Source organism: Atractosteus spatula, chromosome 2 (assembly GCF_055471065.1).
Source record: "Atractosteus spatula isolate fAtrSpa1 chromosome 2, fAtrSpa1.hap1, whole genome shotgun sequence".
Classification (NCBI taxonomy): domain Eukaryota; kingdom Metazoa; phylum Chordata; class Actinopteri; order Semionotiformes; family Lepisosteidae; genus Atractosteus; species Atractosteus spatula.
The window spans coordinates 19,168,744-19,192,313 of record NC_142707.1 but is presented as its reverse complement, the minus strand read 5'-3'; the positions used below and the strand labels follow the sequence as shown (position 1 = coordinate 19,192,313).

General features: G+C 35.8%; 1 protein-coding gene across 2 annotated transcripts; it reads left to right on the top strand.

Annotated features, from left to right (window-relative positions):
• Positions 1-1,281: 1,281 nt before the first annotated feature.
• LOC148839394 (uncharacterized) lies at positions 1,282-23,236 on the top strand. 2 transcript variants are annotated; one of them, XM_088905350.1, is made up of 5 exons: positions 1,282-1,832; positions 8,955-9,142; positions 15,943-16,006; positions 16,483-16,549; positions 18,962-23,236. In XM_088905350.1, the coding sequence occupies exons 2-5, from the start codon at positions 9,012-9,014 to the stop codon at positions 19,837-19,839; spliced, it is 1,140 nt and encodes a 379-aa protein (XP_088761476.1). In that variant the 5' UTR covers positions 1,282-1,832; positions 8,955-9,011; the 3' UTR covers positions 19,840-23,236. The 2 variants fall into 2 exon arrangements, with proteins under 2 accessions (XP_088761476.1, XP_088761485.1); XM_088905359.1 differs by having other exon boundaries at positions 1,680-1,832; positions 8,991-9,142.
• The last annotated feature ends 334 nt before the right edge of the window (positions 23,237-23,570 follow it).

Here is a 23,570-nt window from a genome sequence, read left to right as displayed (position 1 = left end):
GGGTATTAGGGTAAAAATCGAATTTGATTACAGTGATTAATTTTCTTCTATTCCCCTAGTTCCACTATTAATTCCACACCAAAATAAAGTTTGTTGCTGGACCTACAGTAGGGGATACAGTACGGAGGAATTTGAACATATGGTGACTGAAAAGATCTGAATTCAGAATCTACTTCTTACAAATGTAATTTTAAACACCCCATGAAAAATGTTTTCAATTTTATCCTCCTTTTAAATCTATTGGATCTCTATTCTATGGAAGATCCCATTGTAGAATAAGTCAGTGAGTTTCCTACATGAACTGCACTGCAACAAATAAAACATCTAAATGGTGATGCTGGCTTTATTTTGAACATATAAGCAAAAGTAAATAAAAAATCAAACAAAACATATTCTACAAAACAGAGATGACTACACAGGGCACCTTTTGAGACAATGTATGGGGGCCTTTACTCTGCTGACCTTCTCATTGCTACTGCAGTCCTTTCTGCAGGCAACGGCAATTTAAAGTGAATTTAAAACAAATCTTTTTAATCAAAACCTTTAATGCCCAAATTGAATATTTCTATATTGATTGCATATGTATTCACCCTCTTTAAAATTGAGGGTTACACAAATTAATTTGGCAGGTGACACGATTAGTTGAATGGACTCTGTATCTCTGTGCAATAGTTGTGGTTCACTTGATTACAGGATACAAACGCACATCTCTTTAAGGTATTTAAGTTCAGTGAATTTCAAGTAAAGATTCAACCATGAAGACCAAGGAGCTTTCAAAATATTTCAGTTATAGAGAAATATTTAAAGTTATAGAGACACAGAGACAGGATAAAGGGTAAAGAATTTTTCAAAGACTGAATATCCCTTTGAGTGCAGTGAACAGCTGAATAGCTGGACAAGCAGATAACTACTTAGGGATTCCACATTGAGGCCAATGGCAACTCTTAAAGGGCTACATAGCTTAATAACTGAGATGGAAGAAAATGTCCGTGAGCCAAAGATGACAGAGTGGCAAGACAAAAGCTCTATGGGAAAAGGTTTTGTGATCACCCAAAAGTTAGAACTTTTTGGTGTAAATGCAAGGACAAAGTCATATAACAAGATATACTGTACAGTGTGTATTCTTGAGTGGCCCAGTCCACGTTTGAATCCAATAAAAAATCTGTGGCAAGACTTGAGAATTGCCATCCATCAACAATTCCAAACCAACCTGACAAAGCCTGAACAAATTAGCAGCTGTAATTGTTGTCAAAGGTGCTTCTACCAACTATTGGCTCAAAGAGGCAGATACGTTTGGAATCAACATACCAGTAGTTCAGTTCTTGATTGTGCTTTACAAGATCTTTCTTTTCAACTGTTGTTGAAAAGTTTTGAGCATCCACATTTTGCATACATACTGTACATCTTTTGCAATGCAATAAAATGGGACATCACTGGAGGGAGGTGAATATTTTTGTAAAGGCACTGTACATGAAGAAGAAAGAGACATTAAGTTTCTTCACTTCATTTATGTCTACCTGCATTCCACAGTCATAGTATGAGAATGAGGAAGTACAGTACCAGGCCCCTGAACAAAGTGTTTTCACAACTGTAACTGCATGTTCAAAGGTTGCTGATCGACAACTAGGACTGATCAGGCAAGCAGTGGAGCAGGAAGCTACAGTGGAGTGAGGTGGCTCTTGAGAGAGTGACTACAGTGACATGCTGAGACCCAACAGTGTCTTCGGCCTTGAGTTCTAAGAAAATCTTTATATGAAACCAGTGGGATTTGTATGGGAGCCTGAGGCAGTCTTTTAGAACTTCACAAAGGTGCTTGAACCTACAGTTCCTCTGTAAGTGCTACACACTGTTTTCTGTTCTATCGCTGTGTTGTTATGCCTTACTATTTAGGGAGAGACATATTTTAAATCAGAAACCTTATCAATTGAGTTAAATATCAAGTATTACTTTATTTGATTAGGAAGGCACTGTAAGGTCACACTGTGAGTGTCAGAAGCTGATGGAATGAACAAGAAGTAAATTGTTCTTTTTTGTAGTGATTGTTAGCTTATTCTGTTGATGTTCACACATTCTATTAACAATATTAACGTATACCTCGGATTTAGAGTAATAGTATTTTTCTTTTTAATGCACAGTCCAGTGCAGCCATGTAAGCTAAAATATTGAAGTATGGTGCTTCAAAATCTCTTCACTGTAAAATGAAAGTTTCATCTTCCTTTTTCATTTGAAAATGAGTGGAAGGAAGAGAGTTGTTTTTGGTTTGCTAGTTTTTGTTTTGCTTTAAACTAGTTTTTATGTCTTGTGTTTATTACAAATGGGGTTTGTAGATTTTTGCGCAACATGGAGCATTACTGTGATATATAAAAAGAAAATAAAAGTAAAAAAGATAAGAGTAAGAAGTTCAACCTGTGTATTTAGAGCAACCTGCCAGCTAACTCCGTATGTACCCGAAGATGTGAATAACCAAACACAACCCATCCTTTACAACAGTTATTTTGAAGCCAAAACATACAACATTAACAAGAAATCAAAGTTTAAAAAATAGAAAGCTTTTCTGACTGAAGTCTGTTTCTTCTTTAAGACACATTCAATTTTATCATTACGGTCATTTTTAATTGTTTTATTTTAATCTTTCTAATTTACCAGACGATATTTTCAAAAGCACTAAATTCAAATACTACTTTAAAGATTCATGTGTTTCATGTATAGAAAATAATAAAAGCTGAGTATGACAGATCTTTTCTCTTCTGTTGTAATACTATTAGTTCTGTACAAATGTACAGGGTCCTACATTCTCCCCAACATACTGTAATCAATCCCAGACATTTAAGAAACACAACATGAAATCCTAAACATTACAAATTGTATTGCATTAATATCTGTTGTGTTCACCCAATACAAACAGTACCTTAAAACAAGAAAAATTGTACTGAGTCTAGTTGCAGAGTTGCAGTTCAGACTTTCCCCCTGCATCATATAGAAACAGCTGGCCATTTCTGTAAAGCATTTAATTTTCCTTAGCTCTCCCATAATATAAATAAACAAATCTCTCATCACTTACAAGAATTAAGAGTATAACAAGATCTAAGAAGACCATAAACACTTTGAAGTTACCCTTATACAACATTTAATATTGTACTTATCATAACTATATACAGTATATTTATTACAATTCCAAGTATTACTGGACAATTTTGCTTACATCATTTTTGGTTTGGTTCTACTGTTGATAACTGCCTCTTACAGAATAGGTTATTGTTTTGTTGGACAGTACTGGTGAATCTTGTATTATTTACTTGTATGTATTTAATGGTGTTGTATTGTAGGGTACTGGGTTGACAGATAACCTCTTTTTCCTGAATATACTAGTTGACAAATTCTTCAGCAACTGCTTGTGGAAAGCTGTTGTCGTTATTTGATTTTTCTTGGATGATGAAATGGACCTGCTTTATTTCCCCTGTATGATTAGTCATGCTTCTCACATGCAGATTCTTCCGATAGTGAATGGGAAAAGGAGTTTGTGTACTTTAACTCCTGAGTTCCGCACTAGTCCTCGTGTCTTTTAACTGTTTTGTTTCTACTTGGTGCTTTCAACAGGCAGGTAATCACAAGGCAATAGGAGGGTTAAATGTAACACTTTGTTTTAGCCTTTTCCGACTTCTGCTTTAAATCTGCACAGATCTTCCATATTTCCTGTTTACCAAAACATAGACACTGTCTTCCCACAGTGTTTTCAGCAGTCCAGGCCCAATCAGATCAGGGGACATCTTAAAAGACTTGAAGAACAATCATAGCACTCCTGCATTTGCTGTTTCACCTTTGCATGTCAGTATGGTTTAATTAACTGGATTCTAAATTAGAGAAGAATCTAGAAAGTAGGTTTATCAATTGTCTGTAGTAGACTAGAGGAAAAACTGTTGCCTCTTGACAAGTGAAATTAAAGGCAGAAAGCTTATTTTTAGGAATGCCTTCTAATTTCACTTTTGCTCTTCTGGTAGTTTTTTCAGACAACTTAGCAGGGTCCTGCTCATTCTCTCACCCTACACATTTCCTTTTGGATAATAAGTTGTTGTCCTTGACCTGTCAATCTTACAGTAATACCAGAGTAGATGGGAAAGTTTGTTTTCAGACTTACAATACTCCCTTGACCATAATGAAGTCTCTCTGGGATTTGTAAAAACAAAGTCATTGACAATTTTATCAGCAGTGTGTGCTGCCTTTATTAGTAGTTGGACAAATCTGGCTAAGTTATCCACGATCAAGAGAATGTACTCTTCAATAAACAAATAAAAAGACACTAAAAGACAAAAGCGAAAAGGCAAAGCTGTAATAATACCAAATCAAGGCATTTTCACTGGCTGTTGGAGATTTTTCTACCTAACACATCTGCAGATTTCATCAATGAAATGCCATGTTACATATGTGTGCAAGTGAAACTACTCTCTCAGCTTAAGAACAGTTACAAATTAGAGGAAGACCATCTAGATCCTTTGGTATATAGCAGCTACTGTAATTGAGCCAAGGATTTCATCCAACAGGTTCTTTAAAGAAGCAATGGTATTGACTTCAATAACATGATTGGGTAGCTTCTTCTGTATGTCCACCACTTTTGGGGTAAGGAAGTATCAAGTTCTTATAATTGGATGCACTTCCATGTAGTTTCCATTTGTGCCCTCTGGCTTGTGTTTCAATGTGAATTCTGGAGTCCACTGAGTTGACTTCATCGATACCCAAATACTTATATTAGGTATACTTGTATTCAAAAATACAAAAGGTATTTAAAAAGGTTCTATTCTTTCAGCTTGTCAGTGTAGGACATTATCCTTAAATCATAATGTATCTAATTGCTCTTCTCTGGGCTGATTCAAGAGCAACATTATTTTTTATAAGCTGGTGACCAAGACTGAACACAGTATTCTCAGTGAGATCTTACTAGTGCAATTTTAACATAACCTCCCTCAATTTAAATATTGTTCTTTTGAATATACACCCCAATGTTGTTTTATTTTTATGGCTGCCCTGTATTGTCCAGGAATATAAATTATGTGTCAACATACAGTAAACAGCAACAAAAAAATTCATAAGTAGACTTTTAGTCTTTTAGTTAAACAGGATTCTAATGAGGTCTGTCCAGTGTTCCTCCTCATGAAAAGTAGAAGGTGTCAGTATGACAAGATGGTTTATATCTGAGCTATTTCATTAGTTTACTGTTGCTGGGATTCCTCAAGCAGTGGTGTGCAATTGACCAAGTGTCAATAGGAATGGGTGGAGTTTAATAATAATAATAATAATAATAATAATAATAATAATAATAATTGCTTACACTTATATAGCTCTTTTCTGGACACTCCACTCAAAGCACTTTACAGGTAATGGGGACTCCCCTCCACCACCATCAATGTGCAGCCCCACGTGGATGATGCGACGGCAGCCATAGTGCGCCAAAACGCTCACTACACATCAGGTATCAGTGAGGAGGAGAGCAGAGTAATAAAGCCAATTCATAGATGGGGATTATTAGGAGTCCATGACTGGTAAGGCCCAATGGGAAATTTGGCCAGGACGCCGGGGTTACACTTAGTAGACTTAGTTCTCTTTGACTTTTATTGCAACAGCAGTTCCTTTTATAAGCCAACTGTGGACCTACAGTGTTATCATTCAGATCTAAATCTCTTCATTTTCTGATGTCCTATGTCTATTGTTGTCTGTCTGTGGTTTTTAAGTGTGTACAAAAACATTGTGTGGCAAATACATATTTTGAAGGTCCTGCACATTTGTTCTGTCCAAGGGTGTGGTTTGCTACAGGTTTGCTAAATTGATTGAAAATGTGCAAATCCAAAGTGGTACACACATGAAATGAAAAAAATGATAAATGATTAAATGATTTTAAAAAAATTAAAGTCTACAATTTAAATGTAATGTTATAACCAACCAGTTAGTTAATTTCTAAAATAGTATGATGTGTGGTAAAGCTAAATTAAAATGTGCTGTCTTCAGGATAAACATAGCATGACATTAAAAGGTGACTTAAGTTATTTTAGACTCTCGCTCGCACATTTACGATTACTCCTTAGATAGGAGAAATGAAAAAAGGGAATTGAGGTGCTCAGAACAGTGAGGTATATCACACAGAGAGAATGGAAAAAATAGCATGAAAAAAACAGTGAAAAGCTCTGTGAAAAAAGTTTGTGAAGGGGAAGAAGTGAGAGGAACTTCTAGCTTACTGTACCATAGTAAACTTCTATATTATTTTTTTATCTGTGAATGAGGAAAGTGGCTTGTTATAGAATTGTTGATTTTTGAGTTGTCAATACCTTTGAGGATTTTGAAAAGTTGAAATAGTCTTTTCTATTCAAGATGAAAAATGTTCAGCACTTTTAACACATGTATAGTACTGTATCTGGTCTGTTTTCTCTGGACTGATTCCAGTGCAACAATAGTTTGTTTTTTTTAGCGTGATGAACAAGGTCTTACAATGCAATAATTACTCATCAAGGCAAATTGAATACAGATACGTATGAACCAAGACAAATGTATTTTAGATTTCTGGGAAAAAGAGCAGAAGAAAACGCTTATACATGCTATTGTAAGTGTTGCTTTAAGGTTATCTTTGATGTAAGTCACACAGTTTCTCTATAGGTTGTCTGTTGTTTGTGTGCAAGTTTCTAAAACCAGTATCTGACACTCATTTCTTGTTCCTGCTGTAACTAATCTTGTAAACTATAGTCTGGTTACAGAGAGGAATGCTGAGCTATGGTCAAATTGTACACATCCTGTGGGTATAATGTGGACCACTATACACAATTCAATGTTCCATTTTCAGCTTTCAAACAATGTCACTGTCAATATCTTTTAATATGTGTGTGCTATGCAGTGCAGTGCTTCAAATTATATGACAGAATGCTGAAAGTGTATACTGGCACTTTAAAAAGTACTAGCATAATAAATTAGTTCACTTCTTAAAAATCTGCGATGGCCCTATAACATTCAAATCCAAAGAGGAAAATCTTCTAGTATTTAGTATTCTCTGATTTTTACCATCCGCCTCAATCTAAAATAAGTTAAGATTATGATTCTGTGGATGCAGACGATGGCAGAAGTAGAATTAATTTCTAGTAATTTGTACTATAATTAATTACACTTACCTGCTTTCTGTGTTATTTATATATTTGCCTAGGAATTATTTGCCAATAATTGTTGCTAAAATGCCTGCAGGTTTGAAAAATAAATACAATTTCTTTAATGGTTCATATCATAATGTGTTTGTGACATTGTCCGTTGTAGTAAACTTTATACTGAACCTTTTCCAGAGACTTTTTCCTGATTGTTAAAACCTAACCAAAATTATTAATTAACAAGTATTTAATCAGCTAAAGACAAGTTCATCAAACCAGAGCCCATCTTTGTTACTGTAGCATTAATCAGACTAATAGATTGTGATTCCCTCCTGGAATTGATTTCAATTTATTGCAGGTTTTACGCCCAGCAATGCTCATTCTTACTTATCCAGCCAGCAGCAGGAGCAACTGCGGTAAAGAACCTCACTTAACAATACAACAGCAGCATCAGCAGTAGGGACCTAAACCCCTAACCTTTCTGTTATGAGTCTAGGGATCAACTATCACTGAATATCACCACCTCCTTCATTATAATACTCTTCTCTTTTCCATAATAAAAATTAATATGCTTCCTCACTTGAATCTTTTTTGTTTCATTACATAGATATGACAGCAAAAGAGAACCTTTACTGCTTGTTCAGTTCTCTTTTGGTGCTAGGTGAACGCTGCTTGCAGGCCTGTCACAAAATGAGAACAAAGATTTTCCGATTAGATGTCTGCACAGACTGTGGGCTTGATGTGGTCATAGGTGGAGCAAAGGGGGTTACAAATTGTGAAAGAGCCATTTTCCTTTCTGTCAGTGTCACACTGTGGCTCTGAATTGTCACCGTTCATGTCTGTAACAGGAAGTGAGCTCCTTCGCCTCAGCCAGACCTGTAAACCTCCAATTTTCTTCTGATTCTTCAAATAGAAAAATGACATTCACTAGAAATTCCAGATAGATTAATATAACTTGGGCATGAAGGTATTTTGTTTCTGCTTGCTTTTCCATTTTACTCTCATAAAAATATTGTGTTTCTTCCCATTTAGCACATCAGTCAAAAATTCAAGAATGTCTTCCATCTCCCAGGCTTATCCTGGCTTTCTATTGAAGTAATTGTTCAAAGGGAACAGTTTTATTTCCCTATAATCGTTGAGACGACAAGCTGATGTTTTTCAGAGCCTCAATACTTGCTTAATTTAGCAGACTTTAAAACCAGTGACAAACAAACCAAAAACCCAGCAAGAAAAACAGACTGCCACCCCCTGACAGATTTATGGATTAAACAAAAACAATGACATTCTACAAATAAGTAAGAAAAATACAAGTTTGAGTAGCACCACAAAAATACCACACAGATTCCACATACATCCTGTCTGCCATGTATAAGTCTAAACTGTGATTTCAATGTAGCAGATGAAGGAAAGTTAAAAACAGTGTTTTGAATGGATTAAAAGAATAGTATACTAGAACTGTTTTTAAAGCTTCCAGCAACCCTGCATTTGTCTTCTATCAAAAGTGTTATTATGCCTTGAAGAACATTTAATTTGCATGTTTAGACATATGACTAAATAGACAATTCCTTTACCACCTGGTTCATAAAGTACATTATACTGTATGAGTTACAATCAAAATACATCCAACTTTAGGATAAGCAGTCAGACAAAACAGGCAACATAACTAAAGGATATCAGTTCTCACAAGCCATCCTGATTGGCCGCTCAGTCACAACAAAGCTATTAAGTGAGAAAAAAGTTTCTGGTCAAAAACTGAACTGAGTTGAGGGAAGATGTGGGATGAGGACTGTAGAAAGACATGTGTTATATTGAGACTCTCCACATTTTTTTTTTCCACAGAGACAGATTTTTTTGTTTTCTGTTGTGTGATTCCAGCTGATCAGTGGGGCATCCCTCATGGCTCGTGTAGGTGAAGGCCTGGAGCCCTGGGCCACAGTGAGGGATCTACCCCAGGAACTAACAGTCATTTCCTTCTCAGCCCTTTTTATCTTCCTCATCCTTCTCATCCTCTGCACAACCTGTGGCAGGTGAGTGTCAATGGCTGTCCTCCCAAAACAACTGAGGCTGCAAGTTCATAGGCCTTATTTAAACTATGGTGCGTCTTTGCATAGCTTTTGGATGGAGAAGAAGCTTAATTACATCTCTTTAGTACGTAGCACAGTAAGATGTTATAGTGAATTTTTCCTCCATTATGACAAAGTCTTCTTGCTAAGGAGGGGAAAAGCAATTATATTGCAGCAAAACACAACATTTAAAAAATCAAACTGCATAGTGATGTAAGCAGTTGGGGTACAGTGACCTTTGCCACACTTTAATCTCATACAAGCACATTCAGCATCAAAGCATCATGTTTGTTTCATGTCATTCTTCCACGTTTTAGTTTAAACATTCAAATATGCCATTTCAACCAGGCTTCTCTCTTTCTTTACCTCAAATTACTAAACGTAAGTCTCATTTCACCTCATGACTTCAAAGAAAGTGTCACATGGCTTGAGGAATTTTTATCAACAATGTTTGCTTGAAAATTCAGATTTATGTTGACTGCAATATTTTATTTCTCACTATTTATAAGAGTCTGGCTTTGTCTTTAGGATTGTTATCATGCTGCAAAACAAATCCAAAACAGTTCTTCTTCGCAGGGGCATTTCTTTATATTGTAGGATGGAATAGGATAGTCTGTCAAACTTCAGTTTTTTTAATGTATTTCCGTGTTGCATAAAAGCAAGCTTACAAAATTTACTTTATCACTACTGTAGGTGATACATATGTGGCTAAAGTATTCCTCACCCATCCTTTAATTGAATAATTTACTTTCTCTTTAATATTGAAATGATTAGCTGTTAATACATTTCTACAAATTATGTTTTTTTGCACAGCCTGGATGTTTTTTAATGTTTTCCTTGTCTGCAAGTTCAAGTTCAAGCTTTCCCCATCATACCAGATTGTACTGTTGCCTTTTCTGTAAGCTTTTCTGTTTATTTTTCAAATGTTCAACCATTTTGTTCACTACAGAACTTTTTTTAAGCTGAACTGCAAAGTGTACCAAATAAGACAGAGCAGTGACTCAGTCTCACTGAAGACTCAGTGAAAACCTTTAGGATACATTTACATTCTCAAGCATTCCTACATCTAAAAGATCCTAACATTTTCCCAAACTAAGGTATTTTTTGGAATCTGGTATGATTTTAAAATATGCAGTTCTTGGTTAATTCTATTTTATAAACAGTTAGCAAGGATCTTGGCACCTGTTCTCACCCATTGTGCCAATGGCTACTTAAAGCTAAAAAGGACAGGTTACAGAAGTGACACCATTTCTATTTATTACATATGTTCCATCACACACTGGATTTTTTAGACCTAGTAAAAACTCTCTCTCTTATAGATATATAAATACTATGTGTATGTAGTTATTTTCAGAACTGAATGTGTCAAATCCTTAAGTGGCAGCAGTGTCACAACCTGAATAGAGTTTTTATTTTAGCACAACAGAGCATAGAGCTACAAATAAACATAGAACATGTGTACTTAGCTTTAAGAAGGTAAAACAATGAACACACGTCCTCACAGCCATATCTTATCCCAAATTCATCATATAAAAGAATGTAAAAACCACTATACTGTATATACCATACATACTGTTTATGCATGTCCTAAGTCCTAAGCACCACTGTAAAAAAGCATTTTGAAATCAAGGATCAAGTACAGAACAAAATCACCTAAAAAGACAAGTACATCAATTACAGGCATGGGTTAGCAGTAATGATTGAGGGGCCCAGCTGGAACACAGAACAGCAGATTTAGGGACACTCCACTCCAGCACCAGTCACAGAGAACCACTTTTTGTAATTCAGCATAACTCAGCATAAAATGCAATACAAATTAGTTTAATTTAGATTTACCTCCTCTTTGTTGCACTTTAAACACATACTGTATACTCGAGGATTTCCTAAAGTGTAAAATTCAGCACCACTGTGTGAAAACAAGGAAAATGTTTCTTAATAAGTAAATAGGAGCAATTCATTTTAGTCAAAGCCTTCAAACAGCAAAAAACAAATTTGCTGACCTAAAATGACATAAAAACTTGTATTGTTTGTTAAAATGTAAATATCAAAACAATTAGCACTGTTAAATAATAATTCCAATATATAAATGAATGTAAATAAGCTACTTTAGTCTCTTTTGCACAGGGTTCTGCCTTACTGGCCTGTTAAAAACACATGAATTTTAAAAGGAACAACTTCCTAACAGGAAAAAACATAAATCAGTTAAAAGTGCTTCATTAGACACAAATATTATCCCACAAAGGGAAACGAGGTCATAGCAGATCTTTTAATTGTTAGATCTTTTAAAAAATGTAATACTTTTAATTAGTGCCTGTTTTTATTACTCTTTGTATAAAATCGTTTATTTATAAGGCATTCTTAGTGACTGACGTACCAACATAAGTTCACCTACTGTACAGTACCATATGAAGTATCTCTGCCAAAGATACTTCAGGTCTTGTTAGAGGAAAGCTAGACTTAAAACTGCTCCATTTTATAGAAGAAGTAGTACTATAGTGGATGAATCTTCAAAATTAATTACTTTTGCTTTTATATTTTATATTTATTTTAAGATTTTATATTTATTTTTATAAGATTTTATCTGTAATCACACGAAAATCACTAAGTCAATCAGAAAGCTAACAACATTATGATAGCAAAAGACTTGATACTTGATTCTAAAAAAGGGTTTAGTTTTATTTTCATGGCTATGCACAGATTTACCAGCAGGTGGTAATAAAGACTTTACCATTTTCTCCATTGTAATACCATTAGGACCAACAACAAAAACAATGATAATAATTATACACATTATTTGATATAGTGTCTGTAAAAGTAACACAAGCAGTTAGAGGTGCAGCAGACAATACATGGAGATTATGATAGGAGGCCAGTGCAAAGACTCCAAGACAGGCGTAATGTGAAGACGTGTATGCAACGTGGTCGATATTCTTGCTGTCGAATTCTGGACATATTGCAGTTTTATTCAGTGTATATTGAGATACCACTGAACGTGGGTGTTACAGTAACCAATTCTAGTAAAAGAAAAGACCAGCCTTTCTGGTGCAGCTGAAGGCAACATACTGTAGGATGTAGTCTGGCAATATTTCTGAGATAAAAGAATCCAGTTATTACAATATTCTTTACATTAGAATCAAAGGTCAAGACAGGATCAAATATCACCCTTAAGTTCTTCAATTGTTTTGAATTCAAGCACAGTGATATCCACAAAACTAATTTTACATCAGTAGTAGCAATTCAGGGTTACTAATGCAATGTTTGCAAGTGTCTATGAGTTTCAGCTTATATGGATTAGATATTTAGCTGAATTAAAATAGCTGCATGGTTTGTTTCTGAAAGTTACCTATACAACACAAAGAACTACCCTTTCATCATGGGTAGCTGTTCACACTGTTGTATTACTTGTAGAAGTCATACTGTGGTTTAACTGATGTGCTACTGTACATGCTTTTTACAATGTCTATCTGCTTGGTGAGATCATTGATCTATAAATCAGTGGGTGTGGTGTTAGACAGGAATAAGAGTGTGGTTAGAGTGGCCTCTGCTGGGAAGAAGAGGACATGCATCAAGGCAACACAATTTTTGGACAGAACCAGTACTGTAACCAGAGAATTCTGTTTTTCATTCCAGAGGGGATCTCAGTGACTAAAAAGTGAAAAGTGAAATTTAACTAATGATGTTCTTATTAGACTTTTTTAATTAACATTTTTAAAATTGTTCCATTTAAAAAAGTTTGATTTCATCATACCAGTATTCTTAATTGTTACATATTACTCTGCTAAACAGATAGAAAAAATTGTCAATCGATATTTCTTTACCCTGGAACAATTTCAGGGAACATGGACATCACACTTCAAAACTGTACTGAGAAACTAACAAAATAAACTAACATATAAGTGTATGAAATTAATAACAATCTATTTGTGAATTACTATAATTTAGATCTGCCACAGTACGGTAACCACCCTATTACACCAAATCTAAATTGCAAAGCAGTAGGTTTAATCTAAATTAAACATCTTCAGAAAAGAAGAAAGACAATATATTTCTAGCCAGTAGCTATATCACCCTGCAGCTCAAAAGTGGGAAACTGCTGAAGCTGAGCAGGTGTGAGGCTGGCCTGTACCTGGATGGGAGATGAGCTAAGGTTGCTGCTGGAACAGATAATAGTGGAACAAATAGGGAATGTCCCAATGGGGACACTATATGGTAATAAAGATGCTGTCCTTTAGATGAGATATAAAATCAAGGTGCTGACTTTCAGTGGTAATTAAAAATCCCAGAGTGTCTCTCAAAAAAGTAAGGGTGTTAACTCTGGTTTCCTGGCCAAATTTCCCCCTGCCCTATACCAATCCTGCCCACTAATAGCTGATGTGTGTTGAGTGTACTGGTGCAATTTGGCTGCCGTAGAAGGTGGGTGTTATACATTGGTGATGGGGGGAATCCCAATTACCTATACTGTATAAGTGTAAGAAATTATTCTTATTCCTATACCATATATAACATAACCTACACATTTGTATGCAACAATATCAGTGAATACTAAAAACAATACTATAAAGGTATCTTCAAAGAAAAAAATTGTACTGTACACACCTTAAATGATGTGAAGTTCTTATTCTTTCTTGAACAAATCTGTTTCATATAGCTACATCAGTGAATGTGCATTAATGTACTATATTTATATGTGGTGATGGCCAACCCACGAGCCACAAAATGTAGTTCTGAATCAGTGTACCACCTTACCACTGCACATTTGAATGGTCTGTCACGACCTTGCATCTTGTCACTATCTTGCTGATGGATTGGATCCCTCCAGGCTCCAAGATGTACTGGTGGTCCCCTTTCTGAGAAGACTGCACTGTTCAGTTTTTCTCATAGATGGTTCTTTGCTCCATTAGCTCCTCAGCCATACACATACAGTACCTGTACCCCAGATGACTGAATCTGTGGTTCTTTCATGCTGAACAGGATCCCTACTAAACAATACATTATCAATAGGGTAAAACTAACCTGTACAAACCCTGACAAAGGTCTAAACCCAGCTCATGTTCCCAGCTTGGATTGAGAGCTGACTTTCAATAGATCACAGTGGGGTGGCTGCTCTGCTGTGTTCGAACCCCTGGTCTAAAATTAGGTCATCTGTGAACAATTTAGCACCACGTTCCCCACGAACAGGCAATGCATTAATAGGACAGGGCCAGCTGCTCGTCTGTCCCCACCACAGTTCTGTTGCGAACAGTGCTCCTTGGTGGCCAATCGAGCCCAACCAGAGTTCTGCAGAGCAAGAGTATTTTTCCTTTTAAGGGGGATTCTGACTTACAGTAGACACGTTCAGTCACCTCAGATCAGATCAGATCACTTTATTAGCCCTATACAATTTCTTGCATTAGGAATTTGTCTTTTCGCATACCCCAGCTTGCTCTCCATGAGACACACAGACAGGGAGAGAGAAGCTTGGGGTCAGAGCGCAGGGTCAGCCATTTATACGGCACCCCTGGAGCAGCTGGGGTTAAGGGCCTTGCTCAGGGGCCCAACAGAGTAGGATTCCTCTGCTAGCCGCAGGATTTGAACCAGCAACCTTCCAGCCACAGGCGCAGATCCTTAGCCACAGTGCCACCACTCCACGCTTGTCAGGAGCGGGACCTCTTATAGTCTTGGACCACATGTTGGGAACCAGTGCTCTAAAGAAATAAAGTTTCTTCTACAAGTGGTGCTGGTGAACCATTAGGTGACACTCTTACCTCTGGGTCACAATTTCCAAACCAATACACGAACATAATGACCAGGTACAATATGCTGTCCTTTGCATTTGACTATAAATTAAGATCCTGATGACTTGATCAATCAATCAATCAAAGTTTATATATGAAATGCACAACAATACAGCATGCAGCAATAATTGCTAGCAATTAAAATGTTTTTTCTGCGAGCTCACCAGGGGGAAATAAAAATAAAAATCACAAAATTAAATGTTACAGAATAAAGTTACATAATAATAGTACAATAAAAATTTAATTTAAAAAAATAGAACTGCTACATATCCAGAGTTTATGCAATACATTATGTCCAAATAGTGCAATATGCAGTGTGCCAAATGCAATGGAAAACTGTATGTCCAGGATCTTCAATGACTGTATGTCATTGAAGATCCCCTGGCACTGTTCATACAATAAGAATAAGTGCCTTGGTGCCTGGTTAAACTTCACTCTGGTCTTCTACAGTTTGGACTTCCTAAAATGCCCCCCCTTAATTGCTCAGTTACTAAACCCCTCCCCGCAGTCTGTGTAGAGTAACTTCTGGAATATAAAGACTGGCACAACATCTGGTGAATGCAGGTGAATGCTGCACTTCAGTACTGGATGGAGTGGGATTTACCCTGTATGTAAACAATTTTGCATTCCTTTTACTATATAAAACATAAAGTATAAAGTGGTTCAGGTGGGTAGCTGCGTCAGCATCCATAGTCTGCAAAGAAACAAGTAATAGGTTTATTCCATGCTGAAAAGAGAAGAGAAAAAACACAATGTTTGGGCTGTGGAGCTTCACAGCTGTAACATTGTGTTTTCTCTCTGCTCTTTTCAGCATGGAATAAACCTATTACTTGTTCCATAAAGTATAAAGTATTTAATTATTGACTGCATTTATTTTAAGACAGCACTTTACTGTATACTGAAAAACACATGGGTAATGGCAATGTATATTTTGTAATGAATCAAACAACAGACATCACTTACATATGACAGTCTTCTTCCTGCTTTCAGGCAATCTTTTGAGTTGAAGGACACCACCAGAACTGAAATGCCATCTTCTCAGCTGGTTAGAGTGGTAAGTTCAGTTTATATTGAACCCTAAAGGGCCTAGATGTCAATTTGCAAATTCCCTCTATTAGGACTTAAACTTAATCAATTTTGGTAGCAGTTAGGGTTGACATGATTATTCAGCGAATACAGACGTGACCCTAGAAAGTGAGATGAAAGTTTACAGTATCTGTAAAAACTCTGCTGCAATAGCTCTTTTGTTTGTTGTTTACCACTATTGAATATGACAAAATACATGTAAGTGACTTTGGCATGTTGAGGGTAGTGCTAGGCTAGCCATATTAGAGTAAGAAATAAACAATCATCAAACTAGTCTGATTCAAAAGTATTGTAACGTGTTTTATTTCAGCTCCTTCTCTTTATTATTTAATTAACTCATCTAAATTCTTCCAGTATAGCTGATCCTTAACTCATTCTAAAAAATACCAAATAGCATGTTCGGTTTGGGAAAGTGAAGATTTAATGTACTATTGTGTTCCACAGATCAAGCTTGAAGATTCAGGATCCAGAATAAATCCAGACCTCAAGAGAATTATGGACGATGAGAAAGGTAGAAGGATTGATTGTTATATGACTACATTCCCATGTTTCCCTTGAAGGGTTACTTTGATAATTGCTCATAAGTTATGGTCCCAGGCTATGAATTAAATTACTACATTAACTCTGATCTAGAAAAAGGTTAAAATGAGAGGATCATTTTATTAGAGACACAAGAAAAGGCAAATCACTATGTATCCTTCTAACACAAAACAAAGAGCAATGCAGTCAACTGAAGAATTTGTTTGAACATCCACTTGCTCATAGTTATTCCACAGTGATAAGGGTCTTGTACTGAAGGATGATGTTGTGAAGAGCGAAACAGGAAAGACAAGCCAAATGTCCTCTTCTGATTCAAAAACTACTATCTTAGTAGATATGGGCACAAATACAAAAAAACAGTTATCCCATTCATCATGCTTTTTCATAATATTATATGAAAAATATTATATAGTTGTCATTATTTTTAATTATACAAGTATAGGAGGGTGGTTTAGAGCCTTTAAGAAACAACTAGACTCCTGTCACAGATTGTAGGGTAAGTGTTTCTCTGCTGAATAAGCATGGATGATCACATACCTCAAATCCAATGACTTGTACGTAGCTTACAGTACATCACTCTTGTTTTTCAAATAAAATGTAATCCTACCCGAGTTGTTTTTATTGGCATGTAATCTAAAGAGGACTAGTACAGAAAGACAAATGCTTTTCATACTGGCCCTGCAAAATGAGCAGCCTGATTTCCATGAAACAAAAGTTGACCACCACACTCCTTTAAATACACAAGCCACATACAGATTTAAAGGGTCCTTAATTTGTTGATGGCCATAAGAACATGTTTCTGTTAACAGATTTGTTAAACAAAAGGAGGCAAGGTGCAAGAACTTTATTCCAACAAATAGCATAATAGCAAAAAGTTATAACAGCAAAGTGTGTTAAGTTCATAAGCTTCTACTCACAAGCAGTGGGATTAGCAAACACATTTCGCCATGCCCCTCGGACCACACCTACATCATCTTCTGTACCTCATTGGAATTGTATTTATTGCACATCTCCAGTCAATGTTTACATGTCTGCACTGTTTACATTCGAACTGTTTACTTGTTTACTTGCACATTGTCTACTGTTTGTTTGTATATTGTCTTGATGCACTGTCTGCACTTTTTACACTTTTTTTAACAATTGAGAGACTTTCTGTAAGTAAGAATTCCATTGCACCAGTACTTCACCGGTTACATATGGCAATACAATTCAAGTTCAAGCCCCAAAGTCTGCACACACAAAACCCTTGTAACAATGTGCATTCCTAAAACCTTAACCAATTAACTAATAATTAAACAGTCCCCATTGTGTCTTTTTACAATTAGTTTATCAGCAGTTCAGCTGTGATTTATCCCTTTTGTTAGCTCAAACTGCTACTGTTATTATGAATTCCTTCAATGATCTCTTATTACATAAGAGATGTCACTGTGACATCTTTGCACTTATCTGTACAAGATTTCAGCTCTGAAGCTAATTAAACACTTGGCACTCATACAGTAGGTAGCAAAACATGTTGCCAATAATTTTAGCACTAAATTCTCAGCAGTTATTCTAATCTATGTAGTTTGTTTAAATAAAAGTTCCAGATCTTAGATCTCATAGAAATGGTAAAAAATTAACATCAATAGCAATAATGCAAGTTTTTGAAAAGTATGAAATGTTCACTCTCCATATTTCTCAAAAAATGGCTAGAGGTTTGTCTAGAGTTATGAGTGAAAGAATAAAACAGCAAAGGCAACTGCAAGATATTTACCTCTAAATAAGACTCTGGATTAAATCAAATTTTAACCACTTGCCAGATGGATGAACAAAACACAGCCTACTGTAGAACATCAGAGGCTGAACATGTTGAAACATGCTGCAAAGGTTTCGTTTCTGACATTGAGCTTTCATTTTCAAGTATAAAAATAAAGCATTTCCCCCTGTTACATTAAAAATGTTACAATGGTTACTGATAATAAATAATATTAGTACGTTAAAAGAATATATAGACCAGACTTGTCAACTGTATTATTACTTGTATTTGTTTTTTTACAGTTTTCCTTATGTTCATTTACTGTCAATTGAAAATACAGGATTTATATCACCTGTACGTGGCAAAATAAAAGGAAATTTAAGGCACAGTAAAAGGAAAATAAATCTACTAACAATATGACATAATAATACAACTTGTATAAATCTGTGTAAAATCCATCATAGAAGGGTTTGAACAAAATACACAAACATGTAGGAAATATAAAAAGCACAGATGTGTCGGGAATTAACAGAACTTGCAGCATAAAATATATCAATAAATTAATATTTTTCTTTGTGCTTCACACAAAAATCAATTGTCAATGTTCTGCTTCTGATAACCTTTTGTTGTTTTTGTTTTCTTTTGGAGATAAAACTCCTAGAATCACAAACCAGAGGAAACCTATTGATTTTGGAATTGAAGAAATATTTAACTGTAGTGATACTGCAGTAAAGCAAATCTCAGCATCTCAAAGGAATTCCATTGAAATGGATGTAAGTCTTGAAACAGCTACCATAATAAGTCTTCATAAGGAATTTACACAAACTTCTGACAGCATCTCTATTGGAAAAGGCCAACTATCCAATGACAGAAGGGATAAAATAGAAGGGACACTTAAAAATTATACAGATACAAGTTTGAATGTTTCTGGGATACATCTAGAAAAACAGAACCTTTCTGCTGTCCTACAAGAACCTGCCAGTCTTCATAACAGCCCATCAGCAAACAGTGAAAAAAATCAAGAAGCTCTTTTATCCAATGACCAAATTTGTCATTTTTTCAAGAACCACAGCTCGAGCTTCAACTACAGTTCAGGGCTTCCTAGAGATTATCTGGACCAACCCTATGAAAACATTGCTGAAGTGAAAGAAGCTGCTTCCAGACTCATAGAGTCTGATTGCCCATCACTTAACAGAACATTAATGGAGTCACATAGCCCATCACGTTCCTCCTTCTGGGAGGAGTCAGAAGACCCAGATTACCATACTGTTGAGGATCTGAGAGAATCCAATTGCCTCCCACCTCTTCAGGATTTAAATCAGATCACTGTGAATGTGATGTCTGATATAGAACTTGAAAAATTTCCTGAAGAGGGTGGCGAGAATCTTCATGCATTATATGCCACAGTCAGCAAAAAGAGTAAGGCACTGCCCAAGCAGGAGACCTCCACTGAAGAACCAGACTGCCCTCTTCCAGAGGAAGAAGAGCCTGCCCCTCCAGTGCCAGAAAAGAGGTTTGATATTTGACCCCGGTGGTAAATGGATTTTGTTTTCAACTGGCCAAACTTCTTTTTAGGCCAATCAGATGGCTTTACAAGGATCCTGAATCTCAGGGACAAGATGAATGTGGAGACTGAATATCTGAACCCATAAAAGCAGACATACAGATCTTACTGGTAAATTAGAAAATTAGAGCAGGAAATGTTCATGATCTGTGAAGATATGCAGTCTATGCTATTGTAAACTTATGAGTTTTCACTTGCTTTAAAAATTAACCAAACACTTCTTTATGTTATAAGTACATTTTACAAAAGAGCTGTATATTCAAGGACTTATTATTCATGAACTAACACATGTTCAGGAATGATATACAATAACAGAAGTTATAATCACGAATTCATGTTGCAGTGATAGAAAGAGTTGTTAAAGCACAGTCATATTAAATGGGTGAGAAAATGAATGATACACAGTTCAATTCTGGCTGCAGCACACTGATGATGTCAAAACAGTCACTCGTCTGTTGCATTGAGATTTTTTTCCCTCTGCATTGAGAGTAAGAAGAGAAATCCCTCTCTATCCAATGTAAAACAGCACACTACATCTTGTACTAAATGCTATTTGTTTTGTGTCCAACTTTCCTATAGAACTTAAGGGTTTTTGGTAGGACAAATTGAACTTTGCCTCAGAATAAAAACACTTTGACTCAGAATAATCACAAGGGGGATGACTTCTCTATTTATGTAGAACATAAGCTAGTGGAATAAGCTACTAGCAACAGTCCCCATACTCACACAAATAACTGCCCACTAACAGCGACTCCAACTACTTGCTAAAGTAGTCCATGGCCATAGGATGTATTGATTACCAAATTTAGAGCATTGTGAGGAGTCCAACTTGTCTGCCCCCTGACATTCCAAGCAGTTCCCACCTGGAACCACTGTAGTAAGGAATAAAGGGAATATTTCAGACATTCTTTAAATATTCTTGTGACTTGTCCTTCAAAGTGCTGTGGCAGAAGACCAGACAAAACTCATCTAGAAACCACCATCTTACAGGATTCAATCTTACAATTCTTTGTGTATTTGTGATTAAGAAAATGCAGAACTCGCTCACGTGCTTTCATATTTAATGTCATTATATATCCTACAGCAATTTTCAAAATTATTTTTAGAAGAATGGACCATGTCTCCTATTCATAGAGAATTTGTGGAAAGACCATCAAATTGGTATACTGCCCTCCATATCTATCACCCTCTGTATCACTCAGTTAAGTGACTGTTTTATCGATTGTACCTCTTTCAAGTCAAAGTGCTGCTTATGCCTTGCCTATTGCTTCTTTTACACTTTTTAATTTTTTTTTTCTGAATTATATATGGTATATATTTTATCAGGGATACTCAGCAGTGTTATTGTTCTGTAGTTCCTGCATTCTATCTTATCTCATGTCTGCTTTTATGAGTATGATTCCTTTGCCGCAGCCATCCAGGATCTCATTGCCATTTATCTTTTTAATCAGTCCATCCATGGTATTATCCTCAATACCATTACTGCTCCTCCTTTCAACATCTCTGTTGTTATTCCATCTGTACAGGTGTTTTATTCCTTCTCAGCTCCTTTATCTCTTGTTCTACTTCCTCTGTCAGAATACATTCTGTAATCCGTGAGCCATTTCTGATCAGTACTTCAATAGATTTTGAACAACTTTGATTTGGCACTTGTACAGCACCTTGAAGTGATCCTTCCATTGTGATGATGTGATGTACTGCAGGTTGTTACTGTAGGTGATGAATGTGCCTGTGAGACTGCGCACCTGATTCTGTCAATAATCTACAGTATATAAGAGGGTTTCTGCAGAAATGAGTTTTCCACTTTGCTTATCAGACTACATGATAAAATATGGAGAGATCACACAGAGAATGTAGTCATAAATTTTGTTGTTTTGTCTTGTGGTCTTTTAATTTATTTTTACACATAACCCTCTTACCCTCTTACCCTTACGCTAGTTATCATGCCATTGTACTGTAATACATAAGTGGTTGAGTGACATAGTTGCATGATGCCATCTGTAACCACATTAAGTCTTGTGCCCTGGCATCCTTTTCATTACAAATAAACCTCAGCCTTAATCTAACCTAAACACAGAGAGACAGCTATTTGCCCTCATGGGTACATTTTGCACAAAGGTAAACCCATATCATAGGAACTCCTCCTTATGTTATCTCTTCTGAAGAATTTTGTCCTTGGGCTCACTTCTTCAAAATCTGATACATAAGTCAGTGGTTTTATTTGATATGTGGCTAGTTGTTTCTATTGGTCCGCTTCATTAATTTACCTAATTTCTGTGCATGACTGTTACAAGTAGTTAATGACTGTTTTAATGCATGGTTTATTAATTAAGCACATATTCAGGTGTTAAAGATGTGTTAAATTAATACAGCTGTATTTATTTAAATTATTTCTATCTTTTAGTCACTAAATATTTCATTTGATAACCTTTTGTTTACTCCCCACCATGTGACCTGAGCTCAGTTGATTCTAGTTCATTATGTTTCCACAATTTGCAATCTGTACTGTAGTTGACAGTGGCTTTTGTTGCTCCAATGCTCTGGACCATTATCCCAAAGAAATAATAGATTCAGCCACATGGGATGCTTGTCTAACTTAAAAACTTACTTTTTCCAAACAGTTCTTTTCATGATTGCTTTGTGATTTCTATTTGCTTTGTTTTCTAGGACTTGTTGTGTTATTCAACTGTATTTAATTGTTCCATGTGCATTTTTTATATTTTAAAGTACATTAATATTATTAATTTATAAGGCACTATATAATTTAAGATAGATAAGACTTTATTAATCCCGTAGGGAAAATGATGTGTTACAGCAGTCCAGCCCAAGACAAACAAAAACAGACATCAGAATAGTTATAAAAACAGAAGACAACAAAATAAATATAAAATAAATCATATGATCATATTTAAGGATTATTATTAGAGGAGAGATGGGATATAAAATAAAAGAAATGGTAAAAGCAACTTACAAGCTACATCTTAAAAAGCAAACACAGAAATGGTGGGTAGCTGCGTCAGCATGCGTAGGCTGCAAAGGAACATGTAATAGGTTTATTCCATGCTGAAAAAAACAAGAAAGAAAACACAACGTTTCAGCCATGGAGCCTTCTTCAGGTGTGATGCCGTGGAACCTTCTTCACATCACACCTGAAGTAGGCTCCACGGCCGAAACGTTGTGTTTTCTTTCTTCTATTTTTCAGCATGGAATAAACCTATTACTTGTTCCTTTGCAAACACAGAAATGGCTGTCCTGGTGAACCTCTTTACAAACTGATGAAACCTGGAATTAAACAATAAAAAAGACCTAAGCATAAAATGTATTGTACATGGTAACAATGGTAATAAAAGTGCAACTCATGGGTGTGTAATTTCATTGTTTTGTAGATTCATTTCACAAGATTCATTGATTGATGACCAGAAAGCCACACATTCCAAGTTTCCTGGACAAAATAAATTATTTACAACATTGTGAAAATATAAAATATTTTATGATACGATGGTGCTGTTTTAAAAATTATACGGTTTTTATCCATGTCAGACCCTTTTTTTTTGTAGTCTAACATAAAAAGAAGAAAAGGGAAATTCTTTGCTGTGTCAAGACAAATCTCTTGGAAGAGTATCTCTACTCCGTTTCAGCTTCTACCACAACAAAGAGCAGTCATCTATTGGTCTGTGGGAGGCAAACCACCTA